The 16043-nt window shown below is 50.3% G+C and overlaps 8 protein-coding genes across 8 annotated transcripts; 4 read left to right on the top strand and 4 right to left on the bottom strand.

The window, feature by feature from the left end:
• Positions 1–1130: 1130 nt before the first annotated feature.
• On the bottom strand, positions 1131–3518 carry ASPSYDRAFT_475812 (uncharacterized protein). The gene is made up of 4 exons (XM_040847459.1): positions 2234–3518; positions 1638–2160; positions 1506–1572; positions 1131–1444 (listed from the first exon to the last, which is right to left on the bottom strand). Exons 1-4 carry the CDS (start codon positions 3418–3420, stop codon positions 1407–1409), a joined length of 1815 nt encoding a protein of 604 aa, XP_040698576.1. The 5' UTR covers positions 3421–3518; the 3' UTR covers positions 1131–1406.
• Positions 3519–4016: 498 nt separating this feature from the next.
• ASPSYDRAFT_93672 (YbhB/YbcL family Raf kinase inhibitor-like protein) lies at positions 4017–4703 on the bottom strand (the record flags this gene model as incomplete). The annotated part of the gene is made up of 3 exons (XM_040852870.1): positions 4017–4209; positions 4267–4445; positions 4500–4703. 3 exons carry the CDS (start codon positions 4701–4703, stop codon positions 4017–4019), a joined length of 576 nt encoding a protein of 191 aa, XP_040698577.1.
• Positions 4704–4990: 287 nt separating this feature from the next.
• ASPSYDRAFT_159913 (SDR family NAD(P)-dependent oxidoreductase) lies at positions 4991–5964 on the bottom strand (the record flags this gene model as incomplete). The annotated part of the gene is made up of 4 exons (XM_040842864.1): positions 4991–5048; positions 5097–5456; positions 5505–5847; positions 5898–5964. 4 exons carry the CDS (start codon positions 5962–5964, stop codon positions 4991–4993), a joined length of 828 nt encoding a protein of 275 aa, XP_040698578.1.
• A 344-nt stretch (positions 5965–6308) lies between these two features.
• Positions 6309–7138, top strand: ASPSYDRAFT_49871 (uncharacterized protein). Its single transcript, XM_040847948.1, has one exon. The coding sequence runs from the start codon at positions 6364–6366 to the stop codon at positions 7021–7023; it is 660 nt and encodes a 219-aa protein (XP_040698579.1). The 5' UTR covers positions 6309–6363; the 3' UTR covers positions 7024–7138.
• A 208-nt stretch (positions 7139–7346) lies between these two features.
• Positions 7347–9856, top strand: bxlB (putative beta-xylosidase). The gene has a single exon (XM_040847949.1). The coding sequence runs from the start codon at positions 7404–7406 to the stop codon at positions 9723–9725; it is 2322 nt and encodes a 773-aa protein (XP_040698580.1). The 5' UTR covers positions 7347–7403; the 3' UTR covers positions 9726–9856.
• A 1237-nt stretch (positions 9857–11093) lies between these two features.
• On the top strand, positions 11094–11961 carry ASPSYDRAFT_49874 (uncharacterized protein). The gene has a single exon (XM_040847951.1). The coding sequence runs from the start codon at positions 11132–11134 to the stop codon at positions 11750–11752; it is 621 nt and encodes a 206-aa protein (XP_040698581.1). The 5' UTR covers positions 11094–11131; the 3' UTR covers positions 11753–11961.
• A 461-nt stretch (positions 11962–12422) lies between these two features.
• On the top strand, positions 12423–14122 carry ASPSYDRAFT_35450 (uncharacterized protein; the record flags this gene model as incomplete). The annotated part of the gene is made up of 2 exons (XM_040845338.1): positions 12423–12937; positions 12988–14122. The coding sequence occupies 2 exons, from the start codon at positions 12423–12425 to the stop codon at positions 14120–14122; spliced, it is 1650 nt and encodes a 549-aa protein (XP_040698582.1).
• Positions 14123–15471: 1349 nt separating this feature from the next.
• On the bottom strand, positions 15472–15939 carry ASPSYDRAFT_93678 (uncharacterized protein; the record flags this gene model as incomplete). The annotated part of the gene is made up of 1 exon (XM_040852871.1): positions 15472–15939. One exon carries the CDS (start codon positions 15937–15939, stop codon positions 15472–15474), a length of 468 nt encoding a protein of 155 aa, XP_040698583.1.
• Between the last annotated feature and the right edge of the window lie 104 nt (positions 15940–16043).

Below are 16043 nucleotides of genomic sequence, written 5' to 3' on the forward strand. Positions count from 1 at the left end.
TCTTTGGGTTCCTTTGTATGGTATATAATACTACTTATATTCCCGCCTAATAAGCCCAAATTGAGCCACTGCTAACGAGAACAAGGCCTCATTCGCAATGAAGGATTCCGCGGGAATTCCACGGACTACCTGCGAAGCGGAGCCAGAGCTCGATTTTCCGACGATGATGTCGGTTTTATCGGACAAGAATTTCCCGAGTCCGATACCTAGGATCCGTGTCTACTGGACCAGAATTATTTCAATAGCTCGAGTGAACGATTGCCAGCGTCAGCAGCCGCTGTTGTCGCCGAATACGAGGTGCATATGGCCTTGCTGCCGATGTCGGCAGCATCATCAGGCTGACATCCAGCTGCATAGAAAGGCTGCATGGACCAGTAAAAACTGACAAAGGAGAAGCTTCTCTACGGGAAATACAAGTAAATTAATACATGTTCATCGCGCTTTCCCGAATTGATTCCTGGCCGACACCTGTCCTTGCCGGTTTGCCTGAAATCCAATTTGCCTGAAATTCCCGTATAATGGATGCTGGTCAGGCAAGAGCAAACGATGTTGTGCAGGTCGCTCCTTCCTGCCAGGTGGGATTTATATACTTGGACGAAGTAGGTAAGATCGATATCCCAGTCTGTCTCGCTCTTTCCATTGTTCCGTTGAAATCGCGGTTTCCCCATGCGCGGTATGCAGCTGAGACACGAAGCGAATATACGGCTACGTGACGACAATTTTGCCAGGTGATATACTGACATAGGATAGAAGTTTTACTCGACAGACCCCATGCATATTGCGCCTCGTAACGCATGCCTTTCAGGTCAGCAGTTGGACGGATTGTGAATAAACAGTATTGTGCTTACAAACACGTATTCCGGTCTTGAAAGACGGGTATTGCGTCGGACTTCGTATACAGCCTTTTGAAACGCTTATAAACGTATGGATTGGATCCCCAGCTCCCAGCAAGAATAATCCCCTAGAATATAAGTTCAAGTATTATGTAGTGTCATAGGAGAGGACACTTCCTACTAACCTCGATCTTCTGGTGCTTTGCAGAGCTCAACTGAGCATCAATAAATTTCTCAACCGGATACAAGGCATCATTCAATATGCTTGCAATTTTCGACCTAGTTGATATGGAGTGGTGAGTAAATATCTAGGATAGGTTTGCAGAATACACCAACTCTTCAAGCGATATATGGCCTTTTGACATATAAGGTTCATAGGTGTAGTCGTCCGGAAGTCCCTCTTGAAGCAAGATTTCTCGAACATCTATAGAGTACTTTCCCGTTCGGCTTGTAGCCCCGAAACACGGCTTGAGAATATCTTCTGCGAATGTCTTCACAGGCTGTTGCAGGTGTCTGGAAATCATAAAGACCGGATGTAGTCGAAAATTCCTGAGATTCTCAACGCAGGCGTCCTCAATGGCTTCGTTGACGTTTATTCCGGGCCCGTGCTCCTCTTGGTTCCTAAAGTTAGTGCGACATTTGAGATACCAGGTCACAAGGGCTAACGCTTACCCATTGAATCACCAATCTCTTGTACGACCGTTGGGTTCACAGTCGCTAATTTGTAAGTGGTCAGATGCTGGACGATGAGTTAGATACCTGACTAGACCAGCAAAAACAAAGGCACGGGTAGTTGATACATACAGTGGAATGTGCACGCATATCACAAATCACATATGCCCCAAGCGGTGGCTTCGGGAGTATCCAAAGCTGTCCCAGGGCGACGGCCTTGGATCTCAAAACGATGTTCAAATTGGGTAGCGACCCATGTCTTGAGAAAATTCCTTTCGCTATTGATTCTACATCTTTGGCCTTTGACTGCAATGCAGACGGCACAACTAATACAACTTGTGCTTCCCTTTTACCCCAGGGAGCCGTTTCTTTCTCGCGGATTTTATGTCGGATATGGAAATAAAAGCCGAAAATATAGTCGTATACTAGTTCGCTGGCAGAGCGTCCATCCACAGAATCTTCGTCGTCCGAATGGAGGAAATGCAAAAACGCAACTCGGGACGTTTCCCGCGGAATGTCATAACCCCAGAAGGCTTCGCCGTCTTTATATCCTACATCTGTCGGCACCTGGTGGGTTTCTCTGATCGCCCCTGGCCAGCTGGTTATGAGATTGAACTTGCCGACTGTGAAGCCCTTGGTTATCGTCCATGCAGCCCTGGAGAATCTAGTCACGGTAAGAGTCAACAATATGGGACTTGGGACTCCAGGGTTACCGTCCCGCAACTTACTCGTATCCAAGTTCAATGCCAATTATCAGACGACTACGACGGCCAACTCTATATTCCAGGATTTCTGCGGCGCGAGACCGAAAGGACGAATCTTCCGCAGCAATGGAATGACCATTGTCACTGCCAGGCCCATCAAAGCCAAGATCGATCGCTTCGGGCGACGGCGCTTTGATCTGCCCTGAGCTAGAAGGTGTGATTGGCAGCCTATTGCTGGTGTTGCTGAGGCCACCCTTGATGGTCGTGGTCTCGCTAACTTCGTTTGATGGGATGACCGAAAGGAGCTCTTTCGCATAAGCGGCGGCAGTCATCGAAGCATAGCCCTGCCATTGTTTATTCTTATGGGAGTCACAGTAGTCGCAAATTCCTCTTACGACCAGACAAGGCAAGACGTCAATAAGTCCTGCAGCTTCCATTTCAAAACATAAAATGCCGTGCCGGCGAGAAAGAGCATCGCGGCGGACGGCGCTCCGCAAGACCTGATTTGCAGATGCAACAAGACCATAAAACACACGCGGATGAGTGGAAGATCGAGGGGGACGAAGGTGAACTTGGCCCTGGTCACAATTATCGCAATCGGCACGGCCGCCCTCTACGTGACTATAGTCGGACAGGAAAAGTACATCATCGGCTCGTCCGGGAAAGGAAAACGTTTCTGCCAGTTGGCCATACTTGTCCAGGGCTTCTTTATAGAAACGATGGATATCATTCGCCCGCAAGTGATGCCTGGCCTGGAGCCTAGCAAGCGCGGTTAGGAGCACCGCAGGCGGCTTATCCAGCATTCCCGTAAGAATGAATTCTCCATCGTCAACCGCCTTGCCATAATCGTATTGTAGGACCCCACCATATCCCCCAGTGGGCTTGCTAACAACCACATCTCCCAATCGAATATCGGCATGGGGACCTGGAGCACCACCGGCAACACCAACCAGTAAGCAGAAACGCAGAGAGGGGAAACTGGCCCTCATCTGCATTCCTACCGAGGTGGCTGAAGTAGTGCCATAAACGCCGACCGGAAGGCACGCGATGACGATATTGTGTTGGCGGATACTGCCGAGCACGTATGTATTTTCGTCGTCTCGTCGGTTGGGCAGCGTCTCGTGGAGGGTGTCCAGCATGGCCTCGGCGGCTGCGAACTCGAGGGGTAGGGCGCATATCCATCCGACTTGGTAGTCATTGTGAGTGGGCATCGTGAGCGACACGTGGTATTGACATGGCTCTGTCGTTTATGAAGCAACCATCGACAACTGAGAAATGGGTGTGAGAGAGAGGGGTGAGAGGAAGAAAAGCACAAGGCTGAGAGAAAGGAAGCCACGTGATGGTGAGGCGCGAGGCTGAACAGTTTCAGTAACTTGATTAACCAGGCTGTCGAGAAGACAATTTATTTTAAATGGTCGAATTGTTATATGAGGTGTTCACTCTATATTGTATACTCAGGAACCATCTGGAAGGGCGAGTTTGGGCGAGTTCAACCCACATAGAAAGTAGAAAGCATTGGCCTTGGAAAGAGACGAACTGAAACTGGGACTCTTTTAGAGGAATGACGCTTTCTCGTATTCTCTTGGCTTGTTGCAGACCCATGCAAACAGCAACCGCCAGTTCATCTCTCATATGTATGCGATCTCGCTATTGAGGCTGTTACTCTTCGAACTGGTGTTAACATCTCTGCTACTTGTATTTTATATACCTAGGACCTTTCAATCTTGCAGATAACTGGCGGGTCCTAACCCACAAAGTGACCACGACAGTAATCTGTAGGCCTGCTTAATCTACTCCGGTCTATTGTTCACTCACTCCATCCATCCCCAGCACCAAGCATCCAATTGACCCCAGCAAGCACCAATCCATGCTTCGCAGTCCACTCAGCCGCTGGGAACGACCGACGCTCAACAAATTCCTCGCCGCCGACATCTTCCTTGGAAAGGTCCAATCCTTCTGGCTCTCGGAAGAGAAGGAACAAGTACCGATGGGGAGCGGAACTATACCGATACAGCTTCGTTAGTATTGCATCGATATATGGGAGACTGGGTACGTACTCATCCTTTGGACCGGGTCCAAGATACTTAGTCAGCGCAGATGCTGGTTCAATTCCGTTTCCTGGTTTCAGACCAGACACGACCCAGTGGCGCCAGTATGCGTACTTGGGGTCGTCGGGTGTTGGCGCATCGGGGTCGACAAGTAGAAGAGTATAGAGCTGGCTTTCTGGAGAATCGGCCTAGTCATTTAGTGAGTCAAGAAAGCACCCCAGGTAGGGACGGTGCCAGCTTACCTCCTTTGCGAACGAGATGGTCGGAGCTGATTTAACCTCGCTCACACGGAACAAATTACCGAGCTCTACAGATTTGTTGCCATAGGTAACGCCCAACTCTGTTGATGGGACAAAGTTATCTGGTATGAGCGGTGCGAGGCCAGGCACAAGACCGGCTTGGGAGAGAGAGGCCGCTAGGGCTAGAGCGTGGGCACCGAGTGCCATTGTGCGATGTAACATCAATTGACGAAGAGGAAGAATATTTTTTTTTCTCGCCATCAAGACGGGCGCTGAAGAGGTCTATATCTATTTCAAAGCTGTCTGGTCGGCTGTGAGTGGTGGAAGAATACAACCGCCAAGTCTGTCTGAGGGGTAAGGAAATAAAGGAACGTTCCTGTAGGTGCGATAATACTGTGGTGCTATTGGTAGGTATGTAACATGATTCACTGAGAACATTTAATTTCCTACTTATTTCACTCTCCTGCAGCTAAGGCAGGGCAAGGAAGAGATATCTACAGCTTCTCCCGGGCGAGACGCGAACCTCCGTCGACCGTCAAATCAACACCATTACTATCGAGTATCAGCATATTATCCCCTATTTCCGTTGACTGAACTTACACATAGTTGGCACCCGGACTAACTAGAAACAACACGGCAGCACCAATATCGTCAGGCACGCCCAGGCGCTGTCTCGGGTTGGACTTCTTGAGCTCCTCCTCACCCCCGAGGATTTCAATCAGGCCACTGGCTAGTTTCGACGGGAAGAAACCCGGCGACAAACTGTTAGCAGTGATATTCTTCGGTCCCAGTTCAACAGCCAGGTTCCGAGCCAAATGGGTCGCGGCAGCCTTGGAGATGGAGTACATGATTGTGCCGTGATCGCCAGTATGAGGCACGCTGGACCCGGCGACGGAGCTGACGATGACGACGCGCGAGGGAGAGGAATGCGATCCCGCTTCCTTTAGGAGGGGAGTGAATCTAAATAAATCAGCTTAGGTATAACAGGGTTTAGAGGGGACTGAATACAATCGCACGAGGTTGAAGACACCGCGGACATTCAGATCCACGACCTTCTGGCTCGCCCAGTCTGGGGATGTCTCGAACGGTCCTCCCCATGTTGCGCCGGCATTTGCGACCAGAATGTCGAGTTTCGATTCGACCTTCTTCACCTGGTCGACGAGTGCCTGGATCTCGTCCGTCTGGGAGGCATTGCCGGCGATGCCGATCGCCTTCCCTTTGATGCCGGGGAGAGCGTTCAGTTTATCAGCTGCCTCATTGACGCCTGGGGCTTTGCGCGCGGTGATGAAGACTGTCTTTGCGCCGGCTCGAAGCAGAGAAGTCGCGATGTGCAGGCCGAGACCGCGTGATCCTGGACTGTCAGTATAGGCCGTATACAAGGAATCCGGTCGCGGATAGTACCTCCAGTCACCAGGGCGACTTTGCCCGTAAGGTTGAAATAGTTAGGGAAGCCTGCGAGGTCGGACATGATGATAAGCGATGATATACAGAGTAACGGGTCAATTCATGGAGTAGAAGGTATTTATTGAGTGATGCTGGACCTCGGGACATCCCCCAGTTACCGGTATCCGACCCCGCAACCCCACAGCAGCCACCACATCGAGTGCCTAGGTATGAATTAGGTATTCATTGTTACTGTTGAATTGATTAGAAATACTGTCAAGAGGCTACCTTATCCGCCTTATCTCCCTAACTAATGCTGTCTTTCCCAAACGGGAGAAACAGACTGCCAAGTCTACCCCTGTGGAGCCTCAGGCACCGGCGTCGTCATGCCTGGTGCCTGCCACAGCATCAGTAGAAATATAAACGTCAGATACTGAACACTTCATTTCTTAATTCCATCCCTCAGATTATAATTATTATTAAAATGCCCGTTACCGAACTCGCCTGCCTCCGCCTCAAAAACAACCTTCCCTTAACAGACCGCATCAACGAGACATTCTACACAAAGCTCCAGAATGGCATAAAGGCACAAGCCGAGTACACAAACGCCCACGCCCATATCCTCTCCCAGATCGAAGACCCCAGCTACATCTACATTCTGGGCCGATGGGAGTCGGCAACCCAGCACATGGAAGAGTGGATTCCGTCCCCCCCAAACCAGGAGATCATGGCGGAATTAACGAAGGATATTGAGATGGTCTGGATCCAGCATTTGGATCTTGATCCGGACCCGTCTGCCGCTGAGGATGGGTACGTAATTCCGTATAATGCGCCTGCTGTCGGGATTGGTCGGTGTTTTATTTCGTCTGGCTGCAGGGAGGGGTTTGAGAGGACTTTTGCAGCGACGAGACATTATGTGAAGGAGTTCAAGAGTCCTAGAGAGGTTGTTGGTGCGTGGAGGGTTGATCGCGAGGTTGATGAGCAGGAAAATCCCAAGGATGAATTTGTTCTTTTCTCTGGCTGGGAGAATATCCATGAACATGAGGAATTTAGGGAGAGCGAGGGGTTCAAGGAGTTTGGGAAGCTGAAGGAGTTTATTGACACCATGGATGTTAAGCATGGAAAATGGGTGTTTACAGCGTGATTGTTTACCTCTGACCCTGACAGCGATAGACCAGTATCAGAATGTATTGCTAAGCTCATTCCAAGGTAAATAAGGTACCTGTGGCTAAACACTTCAGCAAAATAGCAGCATCGTTTAGCCATTTAATCCCATTGGAGGATAATATGCGCAGACAATAATGATCAGCATCGGGGTGTCAATATCCAGCGGGGTTCCTGCTTGGCTTCATATATTGAGCAGCATCATATGTCATGAAGCAGATCCTCTGGCCACTATCAGGCTATTCTGGATGTAAACGACTGACTCAATCACCCGTTAAGCCAGGATGTCTTACTTAAAGACCAGGTCAACCCAGCAAAACATCCACTTCCAATGCACACCAACTAAGGAGAGATACCACCATGGTAGGGCTACTCAATCCCAGAAATTTGATAGTTTTGACCCCCCTCATCCTCCCCCTCCCTCTCCAAACCCTCGCCCAATCCAACTACCCCGACTGCACAACCGGCCCTCTAAGCCAACTCGCCATCTGCGACACCTCCCTAGACGCCCACACCCGCGCCAAATCCCTCGTGAATGCCCTAACCCTTGTCGAAAAAATAAACAACACCGGCCACGAAGCAGCAGGCAGTCCCCGCCTGGGCCTCCCAGCATACAACTGGTGGAACGAAGCCCTGCACGGCGTCGCCGAGAAACACGGTGTTAGTTTCGAAGCAGATGGCGAGTTCAGCTACGCGACTTCCTTCCCCGCACCCATTGTCCTAGGCGCTGCGTTCAACGATGACCTTGTGAAAACCGTGGCGGGGATTATATCAACCGAGGCGCGCGCGTTTTCGAACTCAGACCACGCGGGCTTGGATTACTGGACGCCGAATATCAACCCCTTTAAGGATCCGCGCTGGGGTCGTGGACAGGAGACGCCCGGGGAGGATCCGTTGCATTGCTCCCGGTATGTGAAAGGGTTTGTGGGTGGGTTGCAGGGGGATGACCCCGAGAATCCCAAGGTCGTTGCGGCGTGTAAACACCTTGCTGCGTATGATCTCGAGGACTGGGGAGGGGTGAGTCGGTTCGAGTTCGATGCGCAGGTGTCTGCGGTTGATCTGGTCGAGTACTATATGCCGCCCTTCAGGACCTGTGCTGTTGATGCCAAGGTTGGTGCGTTCATGTGCAGCTATAATGCCCTGAATGGGGTGCCGGCTTGTGCGGATCGGTATCTGTTGCAGACTGTGTTGAGGGAGCATTATGGGTGGGAGGGCCCTGGGCATTGGGTGACGGGGGACTGTGGTGCTGTTGAACGGATCCAAACGCATCATCACTATGTGGACAGTGGTCCTGAGGCGGCGGCTGCTGCATTGAATGCCGGCGTGGATCTGGACTGTGGGACATGGCTGCCGACCTATCTTGGTGAGGCGCAGGCACAGGGATTGGTCTCGAATGAGACGTTGGATACGGCGTTGACTCGCCTGTATACGTCGCTCGTGCAGCTGGGATACTTTGATCCTGCTGACGATCAGCCACTGCGGTCTATCGGGTGGGAGGACGTGGCGACATCTGAGGCCGAAAAGGCTGCTTGGACTGTCGCGACGCAGGGAACCGTCCTCCTGAAGAATGATGATCGAACTCTCCCACTCAAGCGCAATGGCACGCTGGCTCTAATCGGACCCTATGTCAACCTCACGACCGAGCTGCAGAGCAACTACGCCGGTCCGGCCAAGGACATCCCAACCATGATCGAGGCTGCAAAACATCTGGGATATACTGTACTCACAGCTCAAGGCACAGAAATGGACTCAACCAGCGAGGACGGCTTCGAGAACGCTTTAAACATCGCGGCAGAAGCAGACGCTGTCATCTTCTTCGGCGGCATAGACAACAGCATCGAAGAGGAGTCGCTGGACAGAACCAGCATCGACTGGCCTGGTAACCAGCAAGACCTGATCCTCCAGCTAGCTGAGGTCGGAAAGCCTCTAACCGTCGTCCAATTCGGTGGCGGCCAGGTAGACGACTCACAGCTGCTATCAGCGGACAATATCGGTGCGATCGTCTGGGTTGGATATCCCAGCCAGGCTGGTGGTACTGCAGTCTTCGATATACTAACCGGCAAGGTCGCGCCGGCTGGCCGTCTTCCAGTCACGCAGTATCCAAAGGAATACGTAGACGAGGTACCGATGACAGATATGAACCTGCGCCCTGGGACAGATAACCCTGGTCGAACCTACCGATGGTACGACGAGGCTGTGCTCCCATTTGGTTATGGGTTGCATTATACCACATTCAACGTTTCCTGGGCGAAGAAGGATTTCGGGTCTTACGATTCTGCTTCTCTGACGAAGGGAGAGCAGCCGCATCTTAACGTGGTTGATACGTTCTCGCTGGCTGTTACAAACACAGGAGGTACTGTCTCTGACTACGTCGCCCTGATATTTGCCAGCTCTGCAGATGCCGGTCCTCAGCCGGCTCCTATTAAGACACTGGTTGGATACACAAGGGTTAGCGGGATCAAACCTGGAGAGACGCGCAAGGTGGATGTTGAAGTCACCGTGGCACCACTAATGCGCGGCCGCTCGGATGGAGGCGTCGTGCTTTATCCTGGGAAGTACACCTTATTGATTGATGTGAATGAAGACTATCCTACCTCCGGATTTACTATTAAGGGCCAACCGCAGGTGATTGAACGGCTCCCTTTGTCGACTAATGGTACCACGAAGGTGAGAGATCTGTAAAGGCCTAACTCCCAGGGTTGTGCAAGACTGAGGGAGGTACAATGTAGTGAAAAATATATCCTATCCTATTATCGCTGGCCTACCCCCTGCATTATATTGAGTAGAAATACCCTTCAAACAGCACCTTAATCTTCTCAAACCACATCTCTGGCCCTGTAGAGCAATAACCGCTGCGAGTGCGTCCCACTATTGTATAAGTCCCGGTCCAGAATCGGTATAGAAAAGCATCATAAATCTCTGCTGCTTTGAAAAGCCAATGCTCACGTTAATTCACGTAAAACCATTGAATGTTACATCTAATATCATAGCATAAGGGATGTATTTACGAGGGTCTCAAAGCTGATATCTCACTGACTTGTGGACCTTGTTAACCAGCTCCTTCCCCTGCGCCCTTCCTCTCAAGATTGAGGTGGATAACTATACAGCCTGTGCTGGAGAAGCTGTACTTTTTAAATATTGGCTCACCTACGCAGCAATAAATTACTGTAACTACCAAATCAATTGTATCTGCCCTCTCAATGTCTAATTGGAAGGAGGTACGGAAAGGACATATTAACTTCGTTATTTAACACTTGTAGTATATACAGCCGAAGACGTCTCTTTTGCCATCTAGCGTGGCGTAGACGGGGTCTTGCTCTCGAACCATGGCGGCCGCCAGCGTGACGGAGTGACTGCAACTCTTGACGCCTTTCGTGAATGCCCCCCAGTCGCGAAGAGTAAGATCAAGATCGCGTTGACGGAGGTATCCGTCGTGGTATCTTCATGGCCCTGGCTCTCGGGGCAGACCATTGCGTTTCTGGGAGACTCCCAATTTGGTGTTTCGCCGTAGGGCCCGTCCCTTTCCCCCATACATGTATCCGATGAACGCTAATTTTAGCAGTACACTGGTTCAAAAGGAGTTGAGCTCGCTGTCCAGTTGCCGGAAGATGAGTTCAAGTCGGCGATGCCTTTAGCAGGGTATGTCCTTCATAATTTCCTTGATATCGTGGTTAACATAAGATTCCAGATGCAAAACTGTCAATAATATTAACAAAGGTCATCGGGTCATTCTCCAGGATAATGGGATGCTCTCTTAGCTGTGAATTAGCCGTGCATCTGCCTTTTGACCGTCTGCTTTGCCACTGCTCTCACGATGTAATAACCAGGCTAGCCACAAAAAGTTACATTCCTGGCTCGAATTTCCCATCTACTCTAGCATGCGTATTTCAAATTAGGACCAGTATTGTATCAGTTCGAGGGCTACGGCTGACGTTACATTAAGTAATTAACTAGCGTAAGTCAGACTTTGTTGGCTTCGTGTCCTTTGCTGGTGAGTCATTCGAGAGAGCCTGCGACTTCCCCTCTCGCGCTCAACTTCTCAGCTGCAAATCGCATATACGAATAATTTTATCCTCGCTGAGATCGTCATGGCCTGCACTCTCGTCCCAATAAACCTCTCCGACCCCTCCGAGGCGGAGGAGCTCCAACAGCAGCGCACCGCCTGCGGCTGGGACAACACACCGGAGAAGTTCGCTCTCTGGCGCGACAAGCAAGAGGCCGGCCTGAAGTCTTTTTTCTGGATCACTAAATCAACGAAGCCGTCGGGTCATTCTACAGGCGAACCAGAAACGCCAATCCGCGCCGGCCACATCTCACTCGACGCCTACGCCGAACCGGCAGACTGGGAACTCGCGAATGCCGACAAGACGAACCTGCATGTACAGACATTCTTTATCCTCCCAGAACATCGATCGGGTGGACTTGGTGGTGCTGCGATGCGGCAGATTGAGGCCCTGGCACCGCAGGAGCCGTACGGGAGTGAGAGGTGTGAATATATCACGCTGAACTGTATGAGCAAGAAGCACTATTACGATGAGGTCCTGGGGCCGATTTGTCGCAAGGTAATGCCTATTTGCAACCAGGAATGGTATGAGAAGCAGGGGTATGTTGCATGGAAGGAGCAGCCCCGGTATAAGGAGGTATTGATGAACGGGACGACATTGGTTTTTAACGCGGCCTTTATGAGGAAGAGGGTGAATCGGAGTTGATAGGAGCAGCTTAATTTGCTAAATATCATCCATCTAAAGCTGAACGGATCTCACGATATCCTCTGTGTTTAGAGTAACTATATAGCTGGGAGCGTTGCTCTTTTCGATAGAGTAATGACCGGTGCATAGCAACTGCTTTCATTTCACCTTATTATCGGCTTTTAAACACTACTCGTCCGTCGCTTTGGGGCTTCTCGATGAACCTGGACAAGATATCCGTTCCCATGCAGTGACAGCCTCATGCACTGCTAATCGCGGGATAAACTGACCGGGTAATATCTCGGTCTGGATTTAATAATCGGAATCCCCGCACGCAAATCTCTGCCAGCTAACTGTATTTCGCTTGCCGGTCAGCGTTGCACCTTAATCCACCACTCGGATCTCTCCAAGCCCGCATTGCCCGGATTCCAGCGCCCTTGCACCAGCAGAGATAGACTCGCCCAATCATCCTGCTTCGTTCATCCCTGTCATTTCCCCGTGGGGAATCAATGATCGACGGTAGCATTACTCGATCCTCGATGTAGTACAAAGAAACCAGAAGGCAGAAGTGCGCATGACCCTTGCCGGACGGAATAATTCCAGCTATATAATGCAGTTGTTGTCGCACATTCACTTGATTCAATGGTACTTTTCCTCCTCTTGGCTTTAGCTTTTCTGTCGACTGCCGGCCATGGATGACAAGAAAGCAGATGAATCCCCGGCCTCTCTCCACGTCGAGGCCTTCAATTCAAGCGACGACATCGAAAGGAAAGGAGATTCTCAATGGCATACAAACACGAAAGAAGCTCAGGCAGCCAATGCAGCGGAACACTCTCTGACTGTGCGGCAGGCCCTGCGCGCATATCCCTGGGCCGTCGCCTGGTCGCTGACAATTTCCATGTCGATCATCATGGAGGGCTACGATACCAACCTTGTTGGTAATTTCTACGCCTATCCGGAGTTCAAAAAACAGTTTGGGCATCAATATACGCATGGATATGAGGTTCCTGGCGAGTGGCAGTCGGCTTTGGGAGCTGGCGGGAATGCAGGGTGCATCATTGGGGCGTTTTTGAACGGATACTTGATAAAGCACTATGGCTTCAAGAAAGTGTTTCTCGGTGGTTTATTCTGCATGTGCGGGTTTATCTTTGTCTCGTTCTTTGGAAAGTCTGTTGGGGCTCAGGTTGCTGGCCAGGTTCTCTGTGGGTGAGACTATCCACCATAGACCGTCTATTTAACTTATACTCACGAAACAGGATACCCTGGGGAATGTTCGCCACTATCGGCCCAGCATACTCCTCCGAGCTTCTCCCCATGGCCCTCCGCTCATACCTGACCGCCTACACAAACATGTGCTTCGCAATCGGCCAATTCATCAGCATGGGCGTCCTGCAAAGCCTCCTCAACCGCCCGGACGAATGGTCCTACCGCATCCCCTTCGCCGTGCAATGGATCTGGCCCGCCCCGTTATTCTTCATCGCATTCTTCATGCCCGAGTCCCCCTGGTGGCAGGTTCGACAGGGACAATACGACGCCGCCGAGAAAACCGTCCAGGGACTGATGTCGAAGACTGAACAGCATAACGCACGCCAGATTGTCGCCATGATGATTCATACCGATAACATCGAGTCTGAACTTGAGGCCGGCTCGTCGTATACGGATTGTCTCAAGGGGTCGAATCTGCGACGTACGGAAATCGCCTGCGTCACCTTCGCGGGCCAGGTTCTTGCCGGTAGCCAGTTTGCGTACTCGGGGACGTATTTCTTTGAACAGGCCGGAATGAGTCCTGATGATGCTTATAAGCTTGCGCTTGGGGGTACGGCCATTGCGTTCATTGGAACGGTTCTGTCGTGGTTCCTTATGAAGGCGTTTGGGAGACGGTCTATGTACCTCGGTGGCATGGCCATGATGTGCTTGTACCTCTTCATCATCGGGATTCTGGACCTGGTGCGCAATACCGACGGGGTTAAATGGGCGCAGTCGTCGCTGTGTATTATCTGGTTGTTTACGTTTTCGCTGACAGTTGGGCCATTGGGGTGGTCGATCGCCCCTGAAGTGTCTTCGACGAGGCTGCGCTCGAAGACAATTGTCCTTGCGCGGAATGCATATTATATTGCGATTGTGGTGGCGAACGTTATTGAGCCGTATTTCATGAATCCGACGGCCTGGAACTGGAGAGGGAAGACGGGGTTCTTCTGGTTTGGGACCGGGTTTGTGACGCTGGTTTGGGGGTTCTTTAGACTAACGGAGACCAAGGGGAGGACGTTTGAGGAGCTGGATATCATGTTTGCGGCGAAGGTTCCAACGAGGAAGTTTAAACGGTATCATGTTGATGCTTATGCGGAGAATCTGGATATCAAAGATCGGGCGAGGGAGACTACAGCAGATTAGATGGTTATGATAGGACAATGCGCGACACTTCTCCCATTATAAGTGATGTTTAATTATAAAAGTCCAACTGGTCTTTGAAAATAACATTAACAGTTAACGAGCGGAGTGAATGAAAGATGCCGAATGAAAGATGCCCGATATTTCATCTGGGGATTAGGGCTAGCTACAGCTATATCATTGCCTTATCTCATTTCATATCTTGGTGGCTGTTTCCTTCTTGTTTGCAATGCAGCAAAGGTCCTGTTTATTTACAGAGGCGAGAATTACCAAGAGTCGTTGATTAATTTTAAATTGTCTAAAGTACCCTCATTATAAGTGAACTCATCTCACCCCGTACGAGTTTCGACTGGCAGTCTCGAATATACAACTGTCCTCCCGGTCAGCCAGAGTCTCCCAAGAAGGCCTTGGCCTAATGTTTAGATGCTCCCAGACATATCCTGGATTGTTCGCAGCCCTCAGCATATCCCACCCGATTACACCTTCCACCAAACCCTCTCGGCCCAGGTTCTGGATAAAGCGCGCTGCAAACTGGTGACTCTCCCGGGGCTCCGTTGCGGTAAATATCCTTTGAAATATATCCATATGTTTTTTGAGGACAGTCCCAATTCGAACTCTGTCCCGGAATCTATCATTAAACCCGAGGGTGAGACCTGGAGCCACAGTCGCGGTATAGCCATTCTGTCCGTCCACTGACTGATACCAGTTGCATACTCGATTCTCTGGGTCTACCAGGATAATTACCCAGCGGGTCCCGAATTTGTTCCTTTTACTCCTGGCTATTCCGAAGTGTAGCTCGTATTCACAGTCACAGTCACATTCAAGCATGCTGGCGGTTTTGACATCAGTCCATAGTGAACAGGGAGTTGCGGGTACTAAGGCTTATTTATTCTGCCTTCATCTTTTGTGCAGACACCTTTGTTTACGAAGGATTTTGTTCCCCTGTCATAATGCGCTTTGTGTGCTTTGCTATTGGCACATTGTTGGCGGCACACTAATTTCATTTGACTCCATGCTGGTCTAAGCAATTAACAACAAAGAATGGCATTCTGTTTGATATATGATGGTTGAGATTAATCCTGATAACACTTATTGTTAGCTCTTTATCCTGCCTTGGTTCATAAACTACATTGGCATTCTCACACTCGAGAGCAATGCCACAGGGCAGCACTGGCGGGACGGCCTACCTCACTATCCTTAATGGGTCTGCAAAGAGTAGCTCTTCCTACATTGGATAAAGTCCAAAGTGATACATAATAATTTAAATTGGCTACGCCAGAGTGAATTACGTAGAGGAAATAATTACTTGTATTTGACCTATAGATAATACCATGGCAAACTTTCCTGTCTGACTACCTGTAGGCGTAAAAAGCATTGTCTTCATGGCGATTCTCTTTCATAAACGCCTCATCAACGTTAGTGTATCTGCCCTTGAAACATTCCACCTCCTTGTCACAATAGTAGGCCTCCTCCTTCAACTTGTCGATAACAGACTCTTCAACCAGCCCCCGTCTAGCCAACCGATCGAGGAACCGAACTATGAAGAACTTGTTTGGACCAGGAAGAGTCAAATTCCACTCCGGCTTGAAAACATGGTACACCTCCTCGTCTGTCAGCCTGGCAAGTAGCCAGAATTCGCTACAAGCAGGCAGGTCATCCCTCTTTTGAGAGCACCGTTTGTATACATCGCTTGTGCCCGGGCCGCCGGTCGATAGGAGCCAGCGGTTTCTCTTTCCGCAGGGGTATTTCAGCACAAGGACCCATTCTTCCTTCTCCTTTCTTATGACCTGCGCGAGGCATAGCTTGTATCGACAGTCCATGTTGGGAGTTGTGTTGTCCTTACTCTCAGTCGGCAGCGGGCTGTGTAGAGTCGTACTACCCGCTTAGAGGTAATTGGGATTTTGACCTTTATTTATACACTTCG

The sequence above is a fragment of the Aspergillus sydowii genome (genome assembly GCF_001890705.1).
Source record: "Aspergillus sydowii CBS 593.65 unplaced genomic scaffold ASPSYscaffold_13, whole genome shotgun sequence".
Classification (NCBI taxonomy): domain Eukaryota; kingdom Fungi; phylum Ascomycota; class Eurotiomycetes; order Eurotiales; family Aspergillaceae; genus Aspergillus; species Aspergillus sydowii.

Bases quoted from the DNA above. Each gene is read 5' to 3' on its own strand.
- ASPSYDRAFT_475812 (XM_040847459.1), bottom strand. From the start codon at position 3,420: ATGCCCACTCACAATGACTACCAAGTCGGATGGATATGCGCCCTACCC. The intron at 1,573-1,637 runs GTATGTATCAAC...CTCATCGTCCAG, and splicing joins ATATGCGTGCACATTCCACT to CATCTGACCACTTACAAATT. The intron at 1,445-1,505 runs GTAAGCGTTAGC...AGGAACCAAGAG, and splicing joins AGAGATTGGTGATTCAATGG to GAGCACGGGCCCGGAATAAA.
- ASPSYDRAFT_49871 (XM_040847948.1), top strand. From the start codon at position 6,364: ATGCCCGTTACCGAACTCGCCTGCCTCCGCCTCAAAAACAACCTTCCC.
- bxlB (XM_040847949.1), top strand. From the start codon at position 7,404: ATGGTAGGGCTACTCAATCCCAGAAATTTGATAGTTTTGACCCCCCTC.
- ASPSYDRAFT_49874 (XM_040847951.1), top strand. From the start codon at position 11,132: ATGGCCTGCACTCTCGTCCCAATAAACCTCTCCGACCCCTCCGAGGCG.